This window comes from Narcine bancroftii, chromosome 1, assembly GCF_036971445.1.
Source record: "Narcine bancroftii isolate sNarBan1 chromosome 1, sNarBan1.hap1, whole genome shotgun sequence".
Taxonomy (NCBI): domain Eukaryota; kingdom Metazoa; phylum Chordata; class Chondrichthyes; order Torpediniformes; family Narcinidae; genus Narcine; species Narcine bancroftii.
Window position 1 is genome coordinate 78,130,624 of NC_091469.1, and position 23,536 is coordinate 78,154,159.

General features: G+C 37.7%; 1 protein-coding gene across 5 annotated transcripts in view; it reads right to left on the minus strand.

The window, feature by feature from the left end:
• Positions 1–23,536, minus strand: part of pcsk5b (proprotein convertase subtilisin/kexin type 5b) — a 430,761-nt gene that overhangs the window by 42,673 nt on the left and 364,552 nt on the right. For 4 of the 5 annotated variants that reach the window (XM_069930561.1, XM_069930563.1, XM_069930567.1 and 1 more), the window contains 4 exons: positions 18,259–18,401; positions 6,314–6,517; positions 2,795–2,881; positions 1,092–1,293 (listed from right to left, as the gene is read on the minus strand). In XM_069930561.1, coding sequence (XP_069786662.1) covers positions 1,092–1,293; positions 2,795–2,881; positions 6,314–6,517; positions 18,259–18,401 — 636 coding nt within the window. Of the gene's footprint in view, positions 1–1,091; positions 1,294–2,794; positions 2,882–6,313; positions 6,518–18,258; positions 18,402–21,896; positions 21,958–23,536 lie in introns of those variants that run through there. The other variant, XM_069930577.1, reaches the window with a different exon arrangement.

Sequence of the window (23,536 nt, forward strand, 5' to 3'; positions counted from 1 at the left end):
CTGGGACTCCTGCTCTTTGAGATTTCTATAAGTGACTTCGCCGAAGTGGAATGATCGGTCAGTAAGTTTGCAAATGACATGAAGGTTTGAGGTGTTGAGGTGCTGTAGAAGGTTGTTGTGGATAACCACAGGCTATAGAGAAGATACAGAATTGGGTTGAGAACCACCAGATGCATTTCAATCCAGATAAATGTGAATTGATACATTTTGGAAGAACAAACTTGAAGGTCGTGTACATGGTCAATGGCAGGATCCTTAACAGTGAGGAAGAACAGAGGAATCCAAATCCATAGATCTCACAAGGTTGCCGACCAGGTTGATAGGGTAGTTGATAAGGCTTATGATATGCTGGCCTTCATAATTTCAGGGATTGAGTTTTATAGAGTTGCAGTTCTATAAAACTCTGGTTAGACCACACTTGGAATATTGTGTTCAGTCTGGTCAGCATTGTACAGGAAGGATGTGGAAATTTACCAGGATGTTGCCTGGATTGGAGAATGTGTCTTATGAGGAAAGGTTAATAGAGCTAGGGGTTTTCTCTTTGGAATGAAGGATAAAATGTGATTTAATAGAGGTCTACAAGATTATGAGAGTCATAGATAGGGTGGACAGCCAGAATGTTTTTTCCAGGGGCTACAGTAGCAAAGATCAGAGAACATCCGTTTAAGGTGAGGAGATTAATGTTTAGGGGAGATGTTAGGTTTATGTGGGTTTTTTTTACACAAAAAGAAGTGAGTGCCTGAAATCCATTGTCAGGTGCGCTGGTGGTGGTTTGTACAACAGGGATATTAAAAAGAGGCATATGGATGTAAGAAATATAGAGGGTTTTAGGTATGTGGTAGGGACGGTTTAGATTGATGAGTAGGCTTATATACATCAGCACAACATCATGGGCCAAAGTTCCTGTACTCTGCTGTAATGTTCCATTTACTATGTACTCTTCAGAATGCTCCAAGTATTGGAGTTTCAAGGTGTAACATAGACTATTAAGCTCTCCGAAATTAAATTTAGCTGTTTCAGGGAATTTACCCTAATATTAATAAACAGCACATATATTTTCATCACCCTGTTTTTGCTTGTCATGTACTTACCGTGGACATTCACTTAGACACTTCCCCATATGCAGGTAAAATGGACGTCGTTGTATCACCATACATTGCTGGCAGTTAGTCTTGTTTCCTGAACAAATCTCACAACCTTCTTCACATGGCTCACACCTTCCAGTAATTGAACTTGCAAAACTTTGCTTTGGACAACTCTCGACACATAGTTCATTGTTGGCAAGATATAATCCTAGACAACATAAAAAATAATGCTTTTACTTAATCTCTAATTATTCTTAAGGCCTTATCTTATAACATGGTCTCATGGGAGTGTTTCAAGTGTGAATCTGCAGGAGGATGAAAGTCAAAGATGGGATGACTCTGTCCTTACATTAGGAAACATTGGATGACAAAGGATATTGAAGGTTCTATCAGGAAAAAAATACGAAGCATGTGACAGGAAAAGGCAAATAGAACTGGCTAAATTTCCTCAGACATATAGAGGAACAGGAGCAAGCAATTAGGAAAATGAAATGAAATATCATTGACACGTAAGATTAAGGATAATTCCTGTTGACCAGGAAAGAGTGGATTGGACATGAGCTGGATATTACATGAGTCATATACAAATTGCCAAGCATAAATAGGATTAGATAGGTGTATCCACCACAAAACATGGTGTGGTAGATCTACATATTGATTGAATGAACTAAACTGATGAGTAACATGAAAAAAAAATTGTGGAAGCCACCAAGGATTCCTTGTTAGAACATTATGTTACGTAACCTCTATGGGAACTATTTTAGTTTGGTCATGTTTAACGAGGAAAAATTAAAAAATTAATGAGGATCCTTACAGTTAAAGATCCGCTCACACATAGGTGACCACATTATGAGCAAGTTCCAAATATAGGAATGGACTAAAACCATCCTCTAACTGAAATTAGGGGAATTATAATGGTATGAAGGTGAGTTTCCCAAGGTGTACTGGGAAGAGACATGCCAGTAGTTAAACAGTGACAGATGTTAAAATAGTCCATATTATTCAGCAGTAATTTATTCCAATTAAAAAAGACTTCATGAGAAAGAGGCACAATCTATGATTAACAATAGAAGGTCTGGGGAATTAAATTTCATATTTTCCTGCAAAATTTTATCTACGAAACCAATGCAAGAATTACTAAAAGTAAGCATATTTTTGACAAAAAAAATGTTTCTAACTGTGCCTCAATAGCCAATGAGATACCTTTTTTGAAAGACTTTCTGATAAACCAGATGTGACATAATTCTTTTGATAGAGGATTTAATGTAATGCTTTAACTTGCCTGAGGACGGACAGATGAAATACTTGATCGCCCTGGTGGCAAAAAGTATCCAACATGCATTAATCAATCTCAGCTCTGGTCCTAAAGGAAATATCTCTCAACACAGGAACCTGCAACTTGGTGGCATACTGTAATCAAGGTGACTGTTTCACTCATATACGATATTAAGATGGATAATGGTGTGGTATGATGAAAATTGGGAATGGGCATCTGAGAAATTAAGGGATACTATTGTATTGATATTGTATTTAGTTAATGTCATATCTGATCAGGGGTGCACTAGGTTCCAAAAATAGGAAACTGAGGCATCACACAAATTTGAGAACCCAACTTAAAACACAGGAAGTGTTGCCTGAAGATTGATGTTTTAACAATGAATAACTTGATATTTTTGTTTGAAGTAAGAGGCAATCTTGGGGATTAATACCTGAAGGACAGCTGGTGCATTCATTCCATCCTTCTCCTGTGCATGTCTTACACAAGTCATCACAGCGAAAACAGGTTTTTTCTTTAGCTAAATGAAAATTAGAGTGCAAGTTTGCATTATGTCAGTCCAGTAGAATAAGGCAGTGTTTTCTCTACTCAGTTTCAATAAGTTAATGAATGTTTTATATGCAGATTTTTAAAAAATTAATCACCTACACATGATAAAATGTCCTCTCTGCTGCAATGGCATTGCTTCCAATTGTGTGGTAAATGTCAATGCTACCAATCACAATATCAGCTATCCACCACCTGCTTCTGCAGCAATACACTCTGGTAGCAATATCCAGACAAGATAGCTTCGTGGAAACCTGGCTTTACTTTCTTACTTCAGTCAACTACATTGTTTCTCATTAACAGTTTTTAAACAATGTTTTTAGATTGTTTCTTTTTAACATTTGGAATGGTAAGGATTGCTGAAGGATTAGTAAGAGTTTAAGAATTAGGAGCAAAAAGAATAATCGGCCAGAGGAACTCAAGGTGCAAGCAGCATTAAAAAAAAATGGCATTGCTGCTGCTGTAGACCCAGGGAGAACAGGGAGTGGAGACCCAGTGCTCCTCCGCAGGGTTCTTCTGCCCAATCAAACTACTGACAGCTCTGTACAGGCATTAAATGGCCTGCTAAATGAGCCAACGGTGCTTTATTTCAAAATCCTGCGACTGCGGGGTCTGTGCCCAAGATGGCAATGCCTGGGTTCAGCAGTGGGTTTGAAGGGGTTACAAACTCCAGGGAAGCTGCGGACTGGCGTAGAGCACCTGTAATGGGGAGAATACCCTCGATCGAGAAGGAAAAGCAGAGGTGACGGCCCTACGGGATGGTTACGATGGCGGAAAACCAGTGTGGGCCTCTATGGCTGAAGAACACACAGGCGGTGAGCTATTGGTGACTCACATGAGGCTGCTAGAGATTGGCTGAAGGGGTACCAGGTATGGGATTTGGGATGTGAGGTGGTGCTGATCGTGTCGGAAGTTTGGATCTGGAGCTCAGGTTACTGATGGTTTGGACTTAAGTTTGTATGGCTGCAGAGGCTGCAGGAGTGCTGGAGGTAAATCCACGGACACTCAATGACTCTGAAGGGACTCTCTTTTGCATCTCTTTCTCTGATAGTAAGTAGTGCCAGGCAATTTCTACCGAGTGAATCTTTGTCTGCTTAATGGCAAACTAAATGCAATTTTGCACAATATTACAACCGTTTTATTAAATGACAATAAAAGAATGCTAAATCTTGAATCTGTTTTTTTTTTAATTTTTATTTTTCACACCATAAATCACATTAACCATGATACACACTTTTTCCTTTTCACACATATACAGTGCCATTTTCTCCCCCCCACCCCTCCCATCCCACCCTCCCTACCTCCCCCCTCCCGTCAATCTTGAATCTGTTGGGGTGGGAAAGGAATTGTCAATGATTCGGATTAAAACCTTTCATCAAGAATGACATTAAAAATTTGGCATTTTAAAGATGATCAGTGTGAAATGATGGGGGAAAGAAGTCTCATGAGCTAGCAGAGAATGCTGAAACACTGAGCAGGTCAGCTCAGTTAATTTTTCTATATTAATGATTCCAATGTAACAATTGATCTGATTAATTCTTGGACAGAGAAATCAAGAGAGTGAATGATTATAACACTTTGCACATCCTATAACTAAACAATTCGTCATGTATATACTGGATCCTGACAATCTGCTTCGTCCAAGCACTGTGATACAATAAATACACGAGAATAACTTGTCTATGAGATCTTGTCAGTTTGAAGTATTAATATCCTATTGATAGTCAGAAATGGTTTAGTATTCTACAGGGCAGCATGGTTGGCGTAGCGGTTAGCACAATGGCTTTGCAGCACCAGCGATGGGGACCAGAACAGGGTTTGAATCCCGTGCTGTATGTAAGGAGTTGGTACATTGTCCCTGAGTTTTCCCCGGGGTCTCCAGTTTCCTTCCACTGTTCAAAATATACTAGGGGTGTAGGTTAAGTGGGTGTAAATTGGGCAAACTGGGCCGAAATGGCCTGTTACTGTGCTGCATGTCTAAATTAAAAATTAAAATACAAATTTAAAATTTAGAACCATAGAACACTGCAGCACAGAAACAGGCATCTTTGGCCTTTCTAGCCTGTGCTGAACAATTATTCTGCCTAGTCCCACTGACCTGCATCCAGTCCATTGTCTTCCATACCCCTCCAATCCATGTACCTGTCCAAACTCTTCTTAAATGCTAAAATTGAGCCACGTTCACCAGCTTATTCCATACACCCACCACTTCCTTTGTGGAGACGTTCCCTCTAATGTTCCCCAAAACTTTTCCCCTTTCACCTTTAACCATGTCATCTGCTTTGTATCTCATCTACCCTCAGTGGAAAAAGCCTACTTACATTTAATCTATCTATCCCCCTCATAATTTTAAATACCTCCATCAAATCTCCCCTCATTCTTCTGTGTGCCAGTCCTAACCTGCTTAACTTTCCTGAAGTTAACTCAGTTCCTGAAGTCTGGCCAACATCCTAGCAGATATTTTCTGCAATCTTTCATTCTTATTGATATCCTTCCTGTAGTTTGGTGACTAAAACTGCACACAATACTCCAAATTTGGCCTCATCAATGTCTTACATACCTTTACCATAACATCCAAATTCAAAAGTTTGATTTATGAAGGCCAATATGCCAAAAGCTCTCTTAACAACCCCATCTACCTTTGACACCAGTTTCAGGGAATTATGTCAGTATTCCCAGATTGTCTATTCTACCATACTCCTCAGTGCCCTATCATTTAATGTTTATGTCATTTCTTGATTTGTCCTTCAAAAATGCAACACTTCACAATTGTCTGCATTAAATTCCATCTGCTATTTTTCAGCCCCCTTTTCCAGCTGGTCCATATCCTTCTGTAAGCTTATTGATATTGATGACAAACAACAATGGTCCCATCGCTGATTCCTGATGCACATGCCTCCAGTCTGAGAAGCAACCATCCACTACCACACTCCAGTCAACGTCAAATCAAGTTTACTACCTCACCATGAATACCGAGCATCTGAACCTTTCTGACTAACCTCCCATTGCTGCCATTTTCTCATACTTTGATGAAGGGCTCAATCCCATAACGTCGGATATGTATCTTTGCCTTTGCTACATAAAGGACACTGTTTGACCTGTGGAGCTTCTCCAGCATTTTGTGTTTTTACTCCCATGTGGGACCTTGTCAAAGGCCTTAGTGAAGTCAATCTGGACAACATCCACAGCCTTTCCCTTAAAATTCTTTAAGATATAACAATTTGTAATTATTTGCTTCTGGAATCTAAGTCTTGCATTTTGTGTCCATCCAGTCATTTTCTTATTGGCGATAACTCATGAACGGAAAATGGAATGTACATCTAAATCTATTAATCATCACAAGTTTACATTAAGTGCTTAAACAAAAGTGTAGATTTGACTTCAGATTGTTGATTATGCTACTCACCATCCCAGTAGGTTCCATCTTCACAGACTTCTGAAGAAGGTAAAATGCATATTCCATCTTGAAGTTTGAATGGATGTTCGCAGGAATCACATTCTTTAGAGCTGGGGCCATGGCATGTATGGCATTCAGGATGGCAAATGTCACATGTGTCACTAAGTTCATTACCGTAGAAACCAGGATCACATTTGACTACACATTTAAAATCTAAAATAATCCAAACATACAAGTCAGGTTAATAAAATCTAAAATAAATACAAAGATATAAATTAGGTTAAATATATTTCCTCTCCAGACAATATAATCTTAATAATTTTAATTGACTATTGAATGTGTTTTTTTCTTTCTATTGCAGACAGTGGGACAATGTAACAGTCTGAGTCTTTCAAATGTCCTTATGTACCAGCCTCCACCACTATCCCTGGCAATAAATTCCAGGCACCAACCACTCTCCATTAAAAAAAATATACTCTTGATGTCTCTTCTTCTCTCAACTTATAGAGATGTCCTTTGGAATTTGCTGCTGTTGGCCAGGAAAAAAAATGTGCTGGCTGTCCACCATATCTACGCTTCTCATAATCTTGTAAGCCTCTATTAAGTCACCTCTCAACCTTCTTCACTCTAAAGAAAAAAAGCCCTAGCATTTTTGTTCGAATTAAGAGAAGTTGGTGTATGTTTCCTCATAGGGTCCCTAGTTTTTCAACATAAATACAATGGAATCTTCCTGGGAGTAGTGTAATGGATGTATAAAATGTTCAAGATGTGTATTAATCATTCAATGATTGACAGCAAGCACAAGTCCATTCCATGACCTGAACGTATTAGAATCCACTAATAAGAATTGGACTGTTGCAGCAGGCATGCAACTTAGAGTTGATAAAAATGGCAGAAGAAGAAATAAAGCAGAAGAAACCTATCTGGCATTTTCTGGCTGTTCTGCCATTCAATGAGATAATAGCTAATTGTTTATTCAACATCACTTATCTATGCTAACTCCATATTGTTTGATTCCATTAATTTCTAAAATAAATATCCATACATATCTTGAATATATTCAGTGGTTAAGGTTCTCCAGCCTTCATGCATGGCAAATTATAAAGATTAATCATATTATGGATAAAGAAATTTCTCATCTCCTTATTTTTGGGCACTGATAGGAGAGACATTAACGTGGTGTTAACTCTTAAAGAAATTCTATACTTTTCAATGAGATCAACCTCTCATTTTTCTTAGCTTTGGAGGGTATCCAAAGGTGTATCTAAAATGAATCACGATTAGAATGGAAAGGAAATGTGTTACTCGTAAATTAATGGATGATTGTGATGGTTTTGAATGGTGGACTGAGAGGAGAATAGCAGAAGAATTCAAGTGCTAAATCCAGAGAGTAGTGCCAAGATTCTGGCCCATAACCTTAGAGTTTTGTGGGATTTATTCAGGAGAATCAGAGTGGGGAAGTTGTTGGAAAATCATGGAGAGGTTGCACAAATAGCAGGTGGTGGTGGTGGTGGAAGGCGGTGGGTATAGATCAGTAACACCTTTGTCAAAGGAAAATCTGGAGATATTCAAACTGGCTCTCATTATATATTCTATATTGCCTCATGACAGAGAAGGCCATTTCAACTCATTGAGTCAATAGCAGGTCAGAGAGTAATCTCATTCCTTTCTACTTTTCTCTGCAACCTATTTTGTCCATATTCCAACATGCCACCTGGATTTTACAATTTACTTTCACATTAGGCTCTATTTTTTTCCCTTTTCAATATTTTTATTAAACATATCAGAAATAAACAGTGCATGAGGAGAATAGAATGTAGAATCAAATAGTTAAAAGAGAAACATCTATATATTGCAACGCTTAATATAACGCTTTGAGCAATATTATCCCTTTCTCAATTTGGAATATTCAAGAAAGAGAAAAAAATTGTTAAAACCCCATTTAACGTACCAAAATAAACAAAAAAAACACAGCAAAAGAAAAAAAAGAAGACTGGGGAACCTAAAATGATCTGTTTAGCTGGTCCTTGCCAATAAAAAAAAAACAGAAATCCAAAGTAGTCTGGAAGGTAAAGTCAAAATACAGATTAACTCATGCGGAAATAGTTTATAAAAGGGCGTCAGGTCTCTTCAAACTTAACAGAGGTATCAAAACTGCAACTTCTAATTTTTTCTAAACTTAAACATGACATAACTTGAGAGAACCATTGCATTAAAATAGGTGAATTCAGATTGTTCCATTTAAATAAAGTGGCTCTTCTGGCTAATAGTGTAGTAAAGGCTACAATTCAATGTGTAGAAGTGGGAACTCAACCCACCTCCGGAACTATAATTTCAAACATAGCAGTCAATGGATTAGGTTGCAATCTAACACCCAGTAAAATTGACAAAGTCTTGAAAATATCTGTCCAATACTGAGCAAGACCAAAACATATGTGTTAATGTGGCCGCTTGTGATTTACATCACACATAGGACTAACATTAGCAAAGATACAGACCAATTTATCTTTTGACATATGAACCCGATGTACCACTTTAAACTGAATCAATGTGTGTTGAGCACATAATGAAGAGGCATTAATCATTCCGAAAATCTTTTCCCAAAGTTCCTCTGGGAGAAGTGACTGAAGTTCCAATTCCCAAACTCCCCTAATTTTATCCTTAGAGATCAATTGAATTTTAATAAATTATTGTACCTCTCTATGAGCACATACTTTTTAGAGTGGTTAAAGAACACTCTACATGTCTTGAGATTAAGATCACAAATGCAATTTTCTTCCTTTGATTGACTATGTGAAACAAACACTTTCTAGATGGTCTCCATTGGCCATAACTTTAATAGGTCGCACAAATGCTATCAAGATGATAGCTTACCCAAATTTTTGTATATATTTCAAGCAGTTCCAGTTTTTATTCTTAAATCATTTTTTTTCACAATATTGACTCTAATTTTTTTTCTTATACCTGGAATCATAAAAATGCTAGGTTGAGTAAATTTCATTTGCAGAACTTAAAGAAATATGGCTTTATCTAATCTTAGATTTCATTATTGGGCAGTTAATATTTTATATATTATTTTCTGGGTATATTATACTGACAAACCTAAACACCCACATTGGACAGATTTGGCATTGAAATCTGTACAGAGATATTCATTAACTTTCTTATTGGGAGCTGCTCTCCCTTTTTACAATTTCTAAGATTAGTAGACACACTTTTAACCCAATACTTTTTTTTTTTTTTTTTTTTTTTTTTTTTTTTTTAAATTTTTTATTTTTCACACCATAAATCACAATAGCCATGATATACACTTTTTCTTTTCCACACATTTACAGTGTCTTTTTCTCCCTCCCCCCTCCCTCCTCCCAAGCCACCCCCCCATCCCTCCCCCCTCTCATCCATTTTAGTTATACAATCTAGGTTGCATTAATTCAGTTAGACAATGTTGTCATTCAACAAAAATACACCAGAAATTCTACTGAGTCCATTTTTTTCTTCTCTTCTCCTTCCATCAACTTAGGTAATGTTTGTTCCCGGTAGGTTTTCGCTATTGTATTTAATGTAAGGCTCCCATACTTGTTCGAATATTTCAATATTATTTCTTAAACTATATGTTATTTTTTCTAATGGAATACATTTATTCATTTCTATATACCATTGTTGTATTTTCAAATTATCTTCCAATTTCCAGGTTGACATAATACATTTTTTTGCTACAGCTAGGGCTATCTTAACAAATCTTTTTTGTGCATCCTCCAAGTCAATTCCAAATTCTTTATTTTTTATGTTACTTAGGAGAAAGATCTCTGGATTCTTTGGTATATTGTTTTCTGTTATTTTATTTAATATCTGATTGAGATCATCCCAAAATTTTTCTACTCTCTCACATGTCCAGATTGCATGAATTGTTGTTCCCTTTTCTTTTTTACATCGAAAACATCTATCAGATACTGTTGGGTCCCATTTATTTAACTTTTGCGGTGTAATGTATAGTCTGTGTAACCAATTATATTGTATCATACGCAGCCTCGTATTTATTGTATTTCTCATCGTTCCAGAGCATAACTTCTCCCATGTTTCCTTTTTTATCTTTATATTTAAATCTTGTTCCCATTTTTGTTTAGTTTTACCATTTGTTTCCTCATTTTCCTTTTCTTGCAGTTTAATATACATATTTTTTATAAATCTTTTGATTAACATTGTATCTGTAATCACATATTCAAGGTTACTTCCCTCTGGTAAACTCAAGTTGCTTCCTAATTTATCTTTCAAGTAGGATCTCAGTTGGTAATATGCCAGCGCTGTATCTCCCGTTATATTGTACTTATCTCTCATTTGTTCAAAGGATAAGAATCTACTTCCTGAAAAACAATTTTCTATTCTTTTAATCCCTTTTTTTTCCCATTTTCTAAAGGCAAGGTTGTCTATTGTAAAAGGGAGTAGCTTATTTTGCGTCAATATTAGTTTTGGTATTTGGTAATTTATTTTATTTCTTTCTACATGTATCTTCTTCCATATATTGAGGAGATGGTGTAATACTGGAGAAGTTCTATGTTGTACCAATTTTTCGTCCCATTTATATAATATGTGTTCAGGTATCTTTTCCCCTATTTTATCTAATTCTAGTCTCGTCCAGTCTGGTTTTTCCCTTGTTTGATAAAAATCTGATAGGTACCTTAATTGTGCGGCTCTATAATAATTTTTGAAGTTTGGCAATTGTAAGCCTCCTTGTTTATACCATTCTGTTAATTTGTCTAGTGCTATCCTCGGTTTCCCCCCTCTCCATAAAAATCTCCTTATTATTTTCTTTAACTCTTTGAAGAATTTTTCTGTCAGTTGTATTGGCAATGCCTGAAATAAGTATAGTATCCTTGGAAAAATGTTCATTTTAATACAGTTTATCCTTCCTATCAGTGTTAGTGGTAGCTCTTTCCAATGCTCTAAATCGTCCTGTAGTTTTTTCATTAGTGGATTGTAATTGAGTTTATATAATTGGCCTAGATTTTTGTTTATTTGCACACCTAGGTATCTTATTGCCTGCGTTTGCCATCTGAATGGGGATTCCTCCTTAAATTTTGAGAAATCCGCGTTATTCATAGGCATTGCTTCACTTTTATTTACGTTTATCTTGTATCCCGACACTTCTCCATATTCCTTCAATTTCTTATATAGTTCTTTTATTGATAGTTCTGGTTCTGTTAAGTACACTATCACATCATCCGCAAACAGACTGATTTTATATTCCCTGTCTTTTATTTTTATTCCTTTTATATTATTATCTCTTCTTATCGATTCTGCTAGTGGTTCTATAGCTAGCGCAAACAATAATGGTGATAGTGGGCATCCCTGCCGCGTTGACCTGCTTAAGTTAAATTGCTTTGATACATGTCCATTTACTGTCACTTTCGCTAACGGTCCCTTATATAATGCTTTAATCCAATTAATATACTTCTCCGGTAAACTGAATTTTTGCAATACTTTGAACAAGTAATTCCATTCTACTCTGTCGAAGGCCTTCTCTGCGTCTAAAGCAACTGCTACTGCCGGTGCTTTATTTCCTTCTACTGCATGAATTAAGTTAATAAATTTACAAATATTGTCTGTTGTGCGTCTTTTTTTGATAAATCCAGTTTGGTCTAAATTTACCATTTTCGGTACCTGTTCTGCTAATCTGTTCGCTAATAGTTTAGCTATTATCTTATAATCTGTGTTTAGCAAAGATATTGGTCTATATGACGCTGGTGAGAGTGGATCTTTCCCTTGTTTTAGTATCACTGTAATTATTGCTGTTTTACATGAATCTGGTAAGTTTTGTGTCTCATCAATCTGGTTGATTACATCCAGGAGGGGCGGTATTATTAGGTCTTTAAATGTTTTGTAGAATTCTATTGGGAGTCCATCCTCTCCTGGTGTCTTATTATTTGGTAAATTTTTTATTATCTCTTGTATTTCTACTGTTCCAAATGGTTCTGTTAATTTATTTTGTTCCTCTATTTGTAGTTTTGGTAGTTCAATTTTAGTCAAAAATTCATCTATTTTCCCTTCTTTCCCTTCGTTTTCGGTTCGGTATAATTGTTCATAGAATTCTCTGAAGTTTTCCTTAATTTCTTTTGGATTATATGTAATTTGTTTGTCTTTTTTCCTTGTTGCCAATACCGTTTTCTTAGTTTGCTCTGTCTTAAGCTGCCATGCTAGGATTTTGTGTGTTTTTTCCCCTAGTTCATAATATTTCTGTTTTGTCTTCATTATATTCTTCTCCACCTTATATGTTTGTAATGTTTCATATTTTATTTTTTTATCCGCCAATTCTCTTCTTTTGGTTGTATCTTCCTTTATTGCTAATTTTTTTTCTATGTTTATTATTTCCCTTTCCAACTGCTCTGTTTCCTGATTATAGTCCTTCTTCATCTTGGTTGCATAACTTATTATTTGCCCTCTAATGAATGCTTTCATTGCGTCCCATAGTATAAACTTATCTTCCACTGATTCCGTATTTACTTCAAAGTACATTTTTAATTGTTTTTCAATAAATTCTCTAAAATCCTGTCTTTTAAGTAGCATGGGGTTTAATCTCCATCTATACATTCTTGGAGGGATGTCTTCTAGCTCTATTGCCAATAACAGGGGTGAGTGGTCCGATAATAGTCTAGCTTTATATTCCGTTTTCCTAACTCTCCCTTGTATGTGGGCTGATAACAGGAATAGGTCTATCCTTGAGTATGTTTTATGTCTAGTCGAGTAGTATGAGTATTCCTTTTCTTTTGGGTTTTGTTTCCTCCATATGTCCACAAGTTTCATTTCTTGCATTGATTTAATTATAAATTTGGTTACTTTGTTCTTCCTGTTAATTTTTTTCCCCGTTTTATCCATATTTGGATCCAAATTCAGATTGAAATCCCCTCCTATTAGTATGTTCCCTTGCGTATTAGCTACCTTCAAAAAGATATCTTGCATAAACTTTTGATCTTCTTCGTTAGGTGAATATATATTAAGTAGATTCCAAAGCTCTGAATATATCTGACATTTTATCATAACATATCTCCCTGCTGGATCTATTATTTCCTCTTCTATTTTAAATGGCACATTTTTGCTAATTAATATAGCCACTCCTCTTGCTTTTGAATTATACGATGCTGCTGTTACATGTCCTACCCAATCTCTCTTTAATTTCTTGTGCTCCAATTCAGTTAAATGTGTTTCTTGGACAAATGCTATATCTATTTTTTCCTTTTTCAGTAAATTTAGTAGTTTCTTCCTTTTAATTTGGTTATGTATTCCATTAATATTTAGAGTCATATAGTTCAGCGTAGCCATTTTATATTTTGTTTATCTTCTCTTTCCGTTTTTCCATCATTACCTTTCCTCCTTTTCCATTTCTGTTTTCTTATTTTCAACTCTTTACCAGACAACATTCCTACAACATCCAACATTTTCCTTATTCTCCTATTTCTATCTTCTTTATCCCCAATCTCCCCTTCCCCTCCTGAGTTGCCCTTTATCCCTTGTCGGACAACCACATCTCCCCTCTCCATTTGGATTTGCGAATCCACTCGCAAGCGTCAACTGATTTTGCAGTGACCGCTCTTTTCCCCCCACCCAGCCCCCCCCAGAAAAGATTTCGTTTTTTATATGTCACAAAGGTCACTCTTTTAGTTCCCTCCTTATTCTCTCTATTCCATTACCTTCCCTTATTAATTCTTGTCTATACTTTCTATGTTTTCCTCTAATTACAGATACTTTCACATATGCCCGTTGTCTCTATTCACTCTTATACCTCTTTACCCGCATACATATCAATCGTGGTCATTTTTATCCTCCTTACCCGTCTTCATCCCTCAGTCTATTTTTGTCTTTACCCACATACATATCAATCGTGATAATTTTTGCTCTCATTACCCGTCTTCATCCCTCAGTCTATTTTTGTAATTGTTCTGCAAATTTTCGTGCTTCTTCTGGATCCGAGAATAGTCTGTTTTGTTGTCCTGGAATAAATATTTTCAATACCGCAGGATGCTTCAGTGTAAATTTATATCCTTTCTTCCATAAAATCGCTTTTGCTGCATTGAACTCTTTTCTCTTCTTTAGGAGTTCAAAGCTTATATCTGGATAAATGAAGATTTTTTGCCCTTTATACTCCAGTGGTTTGTTGCCCTCTCTTACTTTTTCCATTGTCTTCTCCAGCACCTTTTCTCTTGTAGTATATCTTAGGAATTTTACTACAATAGATCTTGGTTTTTGTTGTGGTTGTGGTTTAGGGGCCAATGCTCTATGTGCCCTTTCTATTTCCATTTCTTGCTGTAGTTCTGGACATCCTAGGGCCTTAGGGATCCATTCTTTTATAAACTCCCTCATATTCTTGCCTTCTACATCTTCCTTAAGGCCCACTATCTTTATGTTATTTCTTCTGTTATAATTTTCCATTATATCTATTTTTTGGGCTAGTAATTCTTGTGTCTCTTTAGTTTTTTTATTAGATTCCTCCAATTTCTTTTTTAAGTCTTCTACCTCCATTTCTGCTGCTATTGCCCGTTCTTCCATCTTGTCCATTTTTTTCCCCATTTCTGTTAAGGTCATATCCATTTTATTTATTTTCTTTTCTGTGTTGTTTATTCTTCTTCTTAAATCATTGAATTCCTGTGTTTGCCATTCTTTAAATGACTCCATGTATCCTCTAACAAGAGCAAGTACCTCCTTTACCTTGCCTATCTTTTCTTCTTCTATTTCCCTGTACTCTTCCTCTTCCTCTTCTTCTTCCTCTAGGTTGACCATCTGTTGTTTCTTTGCTGCCCTTTCCTCCTCTTCTTTCTTGTTTCCATTGTCTTCTGTGGTGTCTTCTTGCTGCAGGTGTTCTGCAGCTGTCGTTGCCGGCTGTGGAGATCGACTCCCCAGCTGGTCCCCCCTCCCGTCGGTGTGTTTTTTTGTATGCGCATCGCGCATGCGCGAGGAGTCGCGCATGCGCGGTTGCGCACTTTTACTCGGCTCTGTGAGCCATTGTTGTAGTTCTCTTTCTACCGACCTGAGGTAGTGGGGTCTTCTCTCCGCAGCGGGCCTCTTCGGACAGGTAAGGCCTTCACCTTTTTCCTCCGTTGTCTTCTCTTCCTCTCTTCTTTCCGTTGATTTTGATTTTTCTCCTTTTGTCTCCATCTTCTTTCCACCTTTATATTCACTTTTCTTTAACTTGTATTTCTGTGCCTTTGTATTTTCTCTCGTTTTTCCCGACTTTTCTGGAGAGGGCTGGAGTTCACCGTCCGGCCACTACTCCATCACGTGACTCCTCCCACTTTTAACCCAATACTTAAACATACATTGTGGATTTGGTTTCAATTTCACAATTTTTTTGATTTAATATTTTTTAGCTTATGTAGTAATATTTATCTCAACTTTTTTTCATCATCTATAATTGATCAAGCCTTTTATTTTTGAAAAAGCAAAGGAATTGTCTATTTTTTGGATCTGTTTATAGATGGATGTTCAATGTCTTTTTTGATATAATATCTAACAAATATAATACACCTAAGTTACTTTTTTTTTTTTTTAGATATTTCCAAGTTAGACATTTTTTGAATAAGATATTACCTAACTTTCCTATATCATGTCAGCCTGATTTGGCTGATACGCTTTCTCATTTGAATCCTTCCCATAAGGGTTTAATAGGTAATATTAAGCTCCATTTATAGTGGTCAATTAATCTACCAACCCACCTGTAGGAGAAAGCTATCCCTCCCTTAAACCTCCAGTGGAAAACTTGGTTGGAGAACAAAGACTGTCAAACATGGCCTGTTTCCGCACCGTAAATGGTTATATGGTTATATGATTATAAAACTGTCAGTTTTTCAATGCTATCCCAGATTCATTCAGAAAGATAAAGAACAGCCTAAAAACAAATTTTAAAATTTTAAAAATTGGAAGAAAAATTAACTAAAGCATAAAAATAATTGAAACCGATCACAAATATCTTTTGAAAAAATTATCTTGTTTTCTTCTCAACCTTCTTTCTCTGCATTCAAATGAGCTCACAGATCCTAAGTGCAAGGTAGGATAGTCCAAGAGGGTAAGTGCTGAGAGTCTCTAAAACAGTAATTTAAATTTCCAATTTAATTTTTTTTTTAAACACTGTTCTCAAACTTTTTCTTTCTACTCACATATCACTTTAAGCAATCCCTTATTAATCACACAGCACTGATGGCATAGGGATTACTTAAAGTGGTATGTGAGTGGAAAGAAAAAAGGTTGAGAGCTACTGCTCGAGAAGGTTCAACTTGATCATTGGACTCTTTGGTGAATCCATTGGCAAAGCATGGCCGAGTAATTATTTGCAGTATATTTGGAGGTTCTGCATTTCTGAAGTAGCCCTTATACATACCAACACATACTCTGGGACATGGCAGCAGATCCTAATAAAATCCAAGCCATCACATTTATTTAAAAAAATCTTTGGAGTTCTTTATTGAAAAGAAGCAAGGCTTGTTGTCTTCATGGCCATACCTTATTCTTTTGGCTTAAATGTTGTGAGTCCTCTCTTGCTTTGCATCTTAAAGTGCATCCATCACAAAACTGATAGGCCTTAATTAGGAGTGTGATTTAACCAAATCATGAATTTATAAGCCTTTAACTCTCTACAACTATAAATGTTGATCACTTTGGATCTTGACTCCTAAAATTTCACTCCCACCTCACCTGTTTCATCTGAAGGCACGTCACAGACTTTTTTTTTCCTTTTAGTTACCTACTATTTTGCCATTTTCTCATCTCAATCCATCTACCTGATCAACTTTTGGGTCTAAACTATTGACTGAACATAGTTTCTCTCCTGTGTGGTTTTGAAATGCCTTCTACCCAGTGTACACATTCATTCAGTATAAGGATGAAACCTATTTGCTGAAATCAGGTCTTATTAATGACCTTGTTTGTTTCTCTCGTCTCAGTCCCTCTTCCATTCAAAACAACCGAGATCAACACGCTTATAATAAACATATTTGCATCCGATTCATTAACTCTAAATGTTGACTGAATATCCTCTCAAAAGTTAACAAAATATCAAGTTCCAAACTCTAGATTTTCTACAACTTTTTATCTGATTCTCTCCAGTATAGTTTATGCTCTGTGTACCAAATCAGCCTTCCTCAAAGTCATTCTCTCTTCTGATTCTGATATAAATATCCTTTTTTCTCTCTGGTGTCATCTCTAGGCATTGCAAGGAATTATCCTCTACCTTATCTTCTTACTGCCATCAATGGTGTGATTCCCAGGCATAGATCAGTTTTGATTTGAACACATTGACCTTGGCCCTTGACTTTATCCACCTAGAATCAATCATTCAAATACATTCCTGGCCAATCTCACTCCCTTCACGGTCCATAAACAATTTTTCCTGTTCCTGCCTGTTGAATTCTGTTCTGCACTGACTGTTGTTCATTCATCACTTCCTCTGCTCTCATGTGATCTGGCTTCCAGTGCCAACCTACAGTTCTGTGTCTAAGACGTAGTTTGGCATTCTTTCACATCGTTTCAGTAAAAACCTCCAGTTCTCTAATCCTGACCTCAGGCTTGTCTTCCAACATAATCTCATTTTACCTCCCCAACACCGCATCCAACCCACTTACCCCCCCCCCCCCCCCAATAGTGGTGCAGCAATTGAAGCTACTGTTTTATAACTCCAGTCATATACGTTACCCAGCCTTGTTTGAGAACCTCACAGGGCCTTGTTTTTTGGCTTTCAAACCATTTTGACAGGTCAGCTTGCCTTTTCTGATCTGAGGAAGATATGTTTGGGGGAATAGGGAATGGGAAATGTGAGGGAATAGGGAAGGAGTGGATGGGAGGCAAATCTGGTCCAAATTATAATTATTGACAAGTAGTTATGTGTTAGCTTGAGTACTGGTAAAATGTTAATGCAAGTACAATAACTTGTTTAATGTTAATTGGAGTTCGAGCCAAATCCATGAATTGCTTACCTGAGGAGAAGAAGCCAGTTTCACACCAATAGCATTCAGTTTGATCACAGTCAATGCAATTCTCTTCACAAGCTTTACACTCCATTGTGTCATCTGTTTCATAGGTCTTAACTGGACATCTTGTGTAACACTGATGATGAAACCTTGAGATAAAACATTTTTAACACAGTTCTTTACACAGCACACCTTAACCTACTCTCTCAATTTATGACATGTTTAAAATGGCAGGTCCTTGTCATGTTCAGAAATTAAAATATTGCATTTATATAGTAAGTATCTTTAACATGTGAATCTCCTGAAATTTAAATGCTGTATTACAGAGTCATATAAAAAACATTCTTCTGCCCATTCTATGCTGAGCATTGCCAATCTATATGAATCTCACTGGCCTACATTAATCGCAATCCTTCTTTGCCCTGCTCATCAAGTACCCGCAAAAATGCCTCTTAAATGTTCGCAAGATATGAAAGCAGAAGCAGGCCATCACCCCATCGGATCTGCTCTGTCATTAAATCATGAGCCGATCTTTATCACTCAGCCCCACTCCCTGATCTTCTCCCTTAACACTTGATGCCCTGACTAATAAAATACCTGTCAATTTTCATCTTAACGATGACCTCACTTTCACTGCCGCCTGTAGCAACAAGTTACACAGACCAATGACCCTCTAGCTGAAGAAATTTCCCTGCATTTCAATTTTAAATTGACATCCTTTTATCCTGAAATTGTGGCCTTTTAATATGGACTCTGCTACCAGGGAAATAACTTTGTCACATCTACTCTGTCAAGGCCTTTCAGCATTCAAAATGTCTCTATGTTGTCCCCCTTCATCCTTCTGTACTCCAACAAGTAAAGTCCCAGAGTCAATACTAGCTCGCTCATCCTTTCTCAAATAAGGCACTCATAACTGTGCAGGGTACTCCAAGAGAGGACTCAGCAGTGCCCTTTAGAGACTCAACATTACATTGCTGCTCTTATATGCCTTTCCTGCTTCCACTACTGCCTTTGGAAGCTCATTCGAGATATCAATTGCTCTTCATATAAGAAATTTGCCATTTAGATACCTTTTAAATCTTCTCCTTCTCATGCTTAACCTCTGTTCTCTCGTTTTTGGCACCCCTACCTTGGGAAATCGATACGGCTATCTACCCTATCTATGCTAATGTTCCTTCATATTTATAATGAATGGCTTCAATCTTGGAAATTCTAATGGCTTAAAATGAAGTTGTATGTTGCAGAAACATTTAAGTTTTCCTACTAATACAGAACAATGTCCATAATAGTCAGTGGTTCTATGTAGCGAGACCACATATGGAGTATTGCATACTGTCTTGTTATCCTTTCCTAAATAAAGGATATACTTAGCACTGAGGGAGTTCAAAAAAGATGCACCAGTTTTGTTCTTGGGATAGTAGGCATAATGTGTCAGGAGAAATTTGGCAGGCTAGGCTTTCATTCACTCAGTGTTAAAAGTCTGAGAGGTGATTCCACTCAAGCACAATATTCTTGGAGGGTATGCCTGAGGAATTTAGAACTAATGGCCCCAATCACAAAACAAAAGGATAGGCCATTTAGAATGAAGAAATGGATAAATCTTTAGAATTCTTAAACATGAAAGCTTGGGGATTAAGTTAATTGGGGGGGAAAAATCATTCAATTTCAGGATATTAGGTAAGTCAAGGAATAGAACAGAGGTGGGCGACTTTTTTTTTAAAACTCCCTATGCCATAGGTGCTCTGTGATTAGTAAGGGATTGGTTAAGATAGTATGTGAGTGGGAAGGGGAGGATGAGAATCACTGCTCTAGACCCATTGTTACTGAAATAATTGCTTGATAAAAATTTTCATTGGTTCATTTCCTTTGGAGTTATGAAACCGTGCACATATCGAGTCAAATAGGTACGATTAAAACATTCCTTTCACATACCACCTTAAGCAATCCCTTACTAATCTCAGAGCATCTATGGCATAGAGAATACTTGACGTGATGCATGAGTTTTTTTAAAAAAAGATCCCCCCCCCACACACCCCGCAGAATAGAACATGAAACATAGAATTGTTCTCTTCACTTAATAACCAAATAACCTTATTGACAATACATAGTACTCCAAGTGAGGTCTCACCTGCATCTTATAGAGTCTCAACATTACATCTTGTATGCTATTCTTGCCTCCAACAACTTCTCTCCCCTTTCTGGATCTCTTTGTCTCCATCTTGGGAGACAAGTTTTCCAGCGACATATTTTACACATTTACCAATTGCCACAACTACCTTGACTACTTTTCCTCACACACTTGCCCCCGAAAGGATTCTATTCCCTTCTCACAATTTCTGTCTCCACTGTATCTGTTACCAAGATGAGATCATCTAGTCCAGATCATCAGAAATGTCTGCCTTCTTCCACAAGCATGCTTCCTCTCCACTACCATTAACTCAGCCCTCACCCACATCTCCTCCATTTCCCACTCATATGCCCTGTCCCCCTCTGATCTCAGAGACAGCAAATACAGTATTGCCCTTGTCCTTGTCTACCACCCCACCAGCCTCCGCATCCAACACATTATTCTCTGGAATTTTCAGCACTTACAACAGGATCCCACTACCAGTCACATCTTCCCCTCTCCGCCTTTCATAGGGTCCGCTCCCTCCCTCCGTGACTCCCTCATGCACACATCCTTCCCTTCTAATTCCCTCCCCCACCAGACCTTTTCTTGTGGCTGCAGGAAGTGTTACCCTTGCACCCACACCTCTTCCCTCACCACAGTCCAGGGACCCAAACAGGCCTTTCAAGTGCTCCCTTTGTGGTCTTCTCTACATCACAGAGACTGGGTGCAGACTGGGAGATTGGTTTGCTGAGCACCTTTGCTCCCACTGCACCAGTGACAGGGATCTCCCAGTGGCCAACCATTTCAGTTCTGCATCCCATTCCCATACTTGCATGTCTGTCCATGGCCTCATTTACTCTCCCACCAAAACCACCTGTAAATTGGAGGAAGAACACCTGATATTCCGTCTGGGCACTCTCCGGCCAAATGACATTAACATCAAATTCTCTGGTTTCTGCTAACCTGTTCTCCTCTTTTCCCTTCCCCTTCCCTTCCCCCCATTTTCTTTCCCTCAGCTCTCCATCCCCTCTATTCACCTAGCCATCCCTCCTCCCCTTGCTTGCTGCTCTGCCCTCCCTCCCTTCTCCACCTATTACCTCCTGCCTTTGGGACCTTGCTCCTCCCCCTACCCTTCCCCCTTTATTGTTCTGTTCGGACACCTGCTGATATTTTTCATATCTTGATGAAGGGCTCAAGCCTGAAAAGTCGCTTATGTATCTTTATCTTTGCTATATAAAGGACACTGTTCGACCAGCTGTGTTTCTCCAGCATTGTTTTTATTTCAACCATGGTGTCTGCAGACTTTCATATTTTACTTGTAGGCAGTTTATCCTAGTCATTCTGGTTTTATCCTATTCAAGGTCATCTCCTACCTACACACTCTACAATTTAACAAAAAAGACAAATTCTGCTGGATAACCCAGCAGGTTGAGCATCATCAATGAGAGAAAAAGAAAGACTAGTCTTGATGAAGGGTTCTGGCCTGAAACGTAGATGATCTTTTTTCCTTCCACTGATGATGCTGGACCCATTAAATTCATCCAGGAGATTATGTTTTTTGCTCTAGATTCCAGCATCTGCAGTCTCTCGTGTATCTGCAATGAAGTGAGTTTTTTTTTTCTCTCCTTCTCAGTTCTAACAAAGATTTTACAACTCAAAATGTTAAGACTGTTATTTTTCCCATAAATGCAATTTGATCTGCAGAGTATTTCCACCATTTTATCATTTAATTTTAGATTTCCAACATCTGCAGACTTATCTTGATTTTCAATAAAGGCCAATTTTGAGGATAAGAGAAAGATCCAGAATGCGTGGATTGGGATAAGTTGTTTTTGGGCAAGGATGTGCGAGGTAAGTGGAAGACCTTCAAAGGTGAAATTCTGAGGGCAGAGAGTTCGTATGTTCCTCTCAGGATTAAAGGCAAGGGAACTTGGGTATTCAAGGGATATTGGGGATCCAATATGGAAGGTGTATAGCAAGTACAGGAACACTGAGCAAATGACGTACTTGAAGGAGTATAAAAAACGCAAGAAAGGGGTCAAATAGGAAGGCTAAAAGAAGACACGAGGTTGCTTTAGCAGACAATGTGAAGGAAAATCCTAAGGGTTTCTACAGGTATAATAAGAGCAAAAGGATAGTTAAGGAAAAAATTAGTCCCCTTGAAGATTAGAGTGGTCGGCTTTATATAGAGCCAAAAGGAGATGGGGAGATCTTAAATGCTTTCTTCTTTCATCAGTATGGGAAGTAAAGAAAACAAACAGCGAGGTAAATGAACCAATATAGATTAAAGAGGAGGAGGTGCTTGCCATCTTAAAGCAAATAAGGGTGGATAAATCCCCAGAGCCTGACAAGACATTCCCTCAGACCTTGAGGGAGGCCAGTGTAGATAGGGGCTCTGGCAGAAATATTTAAAATGTCCTTTGCCATGGGTGATTGGAGGATGGCTCATGTTGTTGCATTGTTTAAAAAAGGGTCTAAAAGTAGCCCTAGAAATTATAGGCCAGTGAACCTGACATCAATAGTAGGTAAATTATTGGAAGGTGTTTTAAGAGATCAGATGTACAATTATCTGGATAGCCAGGGACAGATTAAGGATAGTCATCATGTTTAACCAATCTTATAGTGATTTCAAGGCCGTTACCAGGAAAGATGATGAAGGAAAGGCTTTTGATGTTGTCTACATAGACTTTAGTAAGGCCTTTGACCAAGTCCCACATGGGAAATTAGTCAGGAAGATTCAGACACTAGGTATTTATGGTGAGGTAATGAACTGGATTCATCAATGACTGGATGGGAGAAGCCAGCGAGTAGTGGTGGATAATTGCTTTTCAGATTAGAAGCCTGTGACTAGCGGTTTGCCTCAGGGATTGATGGTGGGACCATTACTGTTTGTCATCTATGTCAATGATCTGGATACTAACGTGGTAAATTGGATCAGCAAGTTTGCAGATGAAATTAAGATTGGAGGTGTTGTGGACAGCAAAGGTTTCAAAGCTTGCAGAGGGATCTGGACCAGCTAGAGAAATGGGCTGAAAAATAGCAGATGGAATTTAATGCAGTCAAGCGTGAGGTGATTCATTTTGGAAGGACAAACCAGGAAAGGACATACATGGTAAATGGTAGGGCACTGATAGAACAGAAGATCTGGGAATTATAGATACACAATTCCCTGAA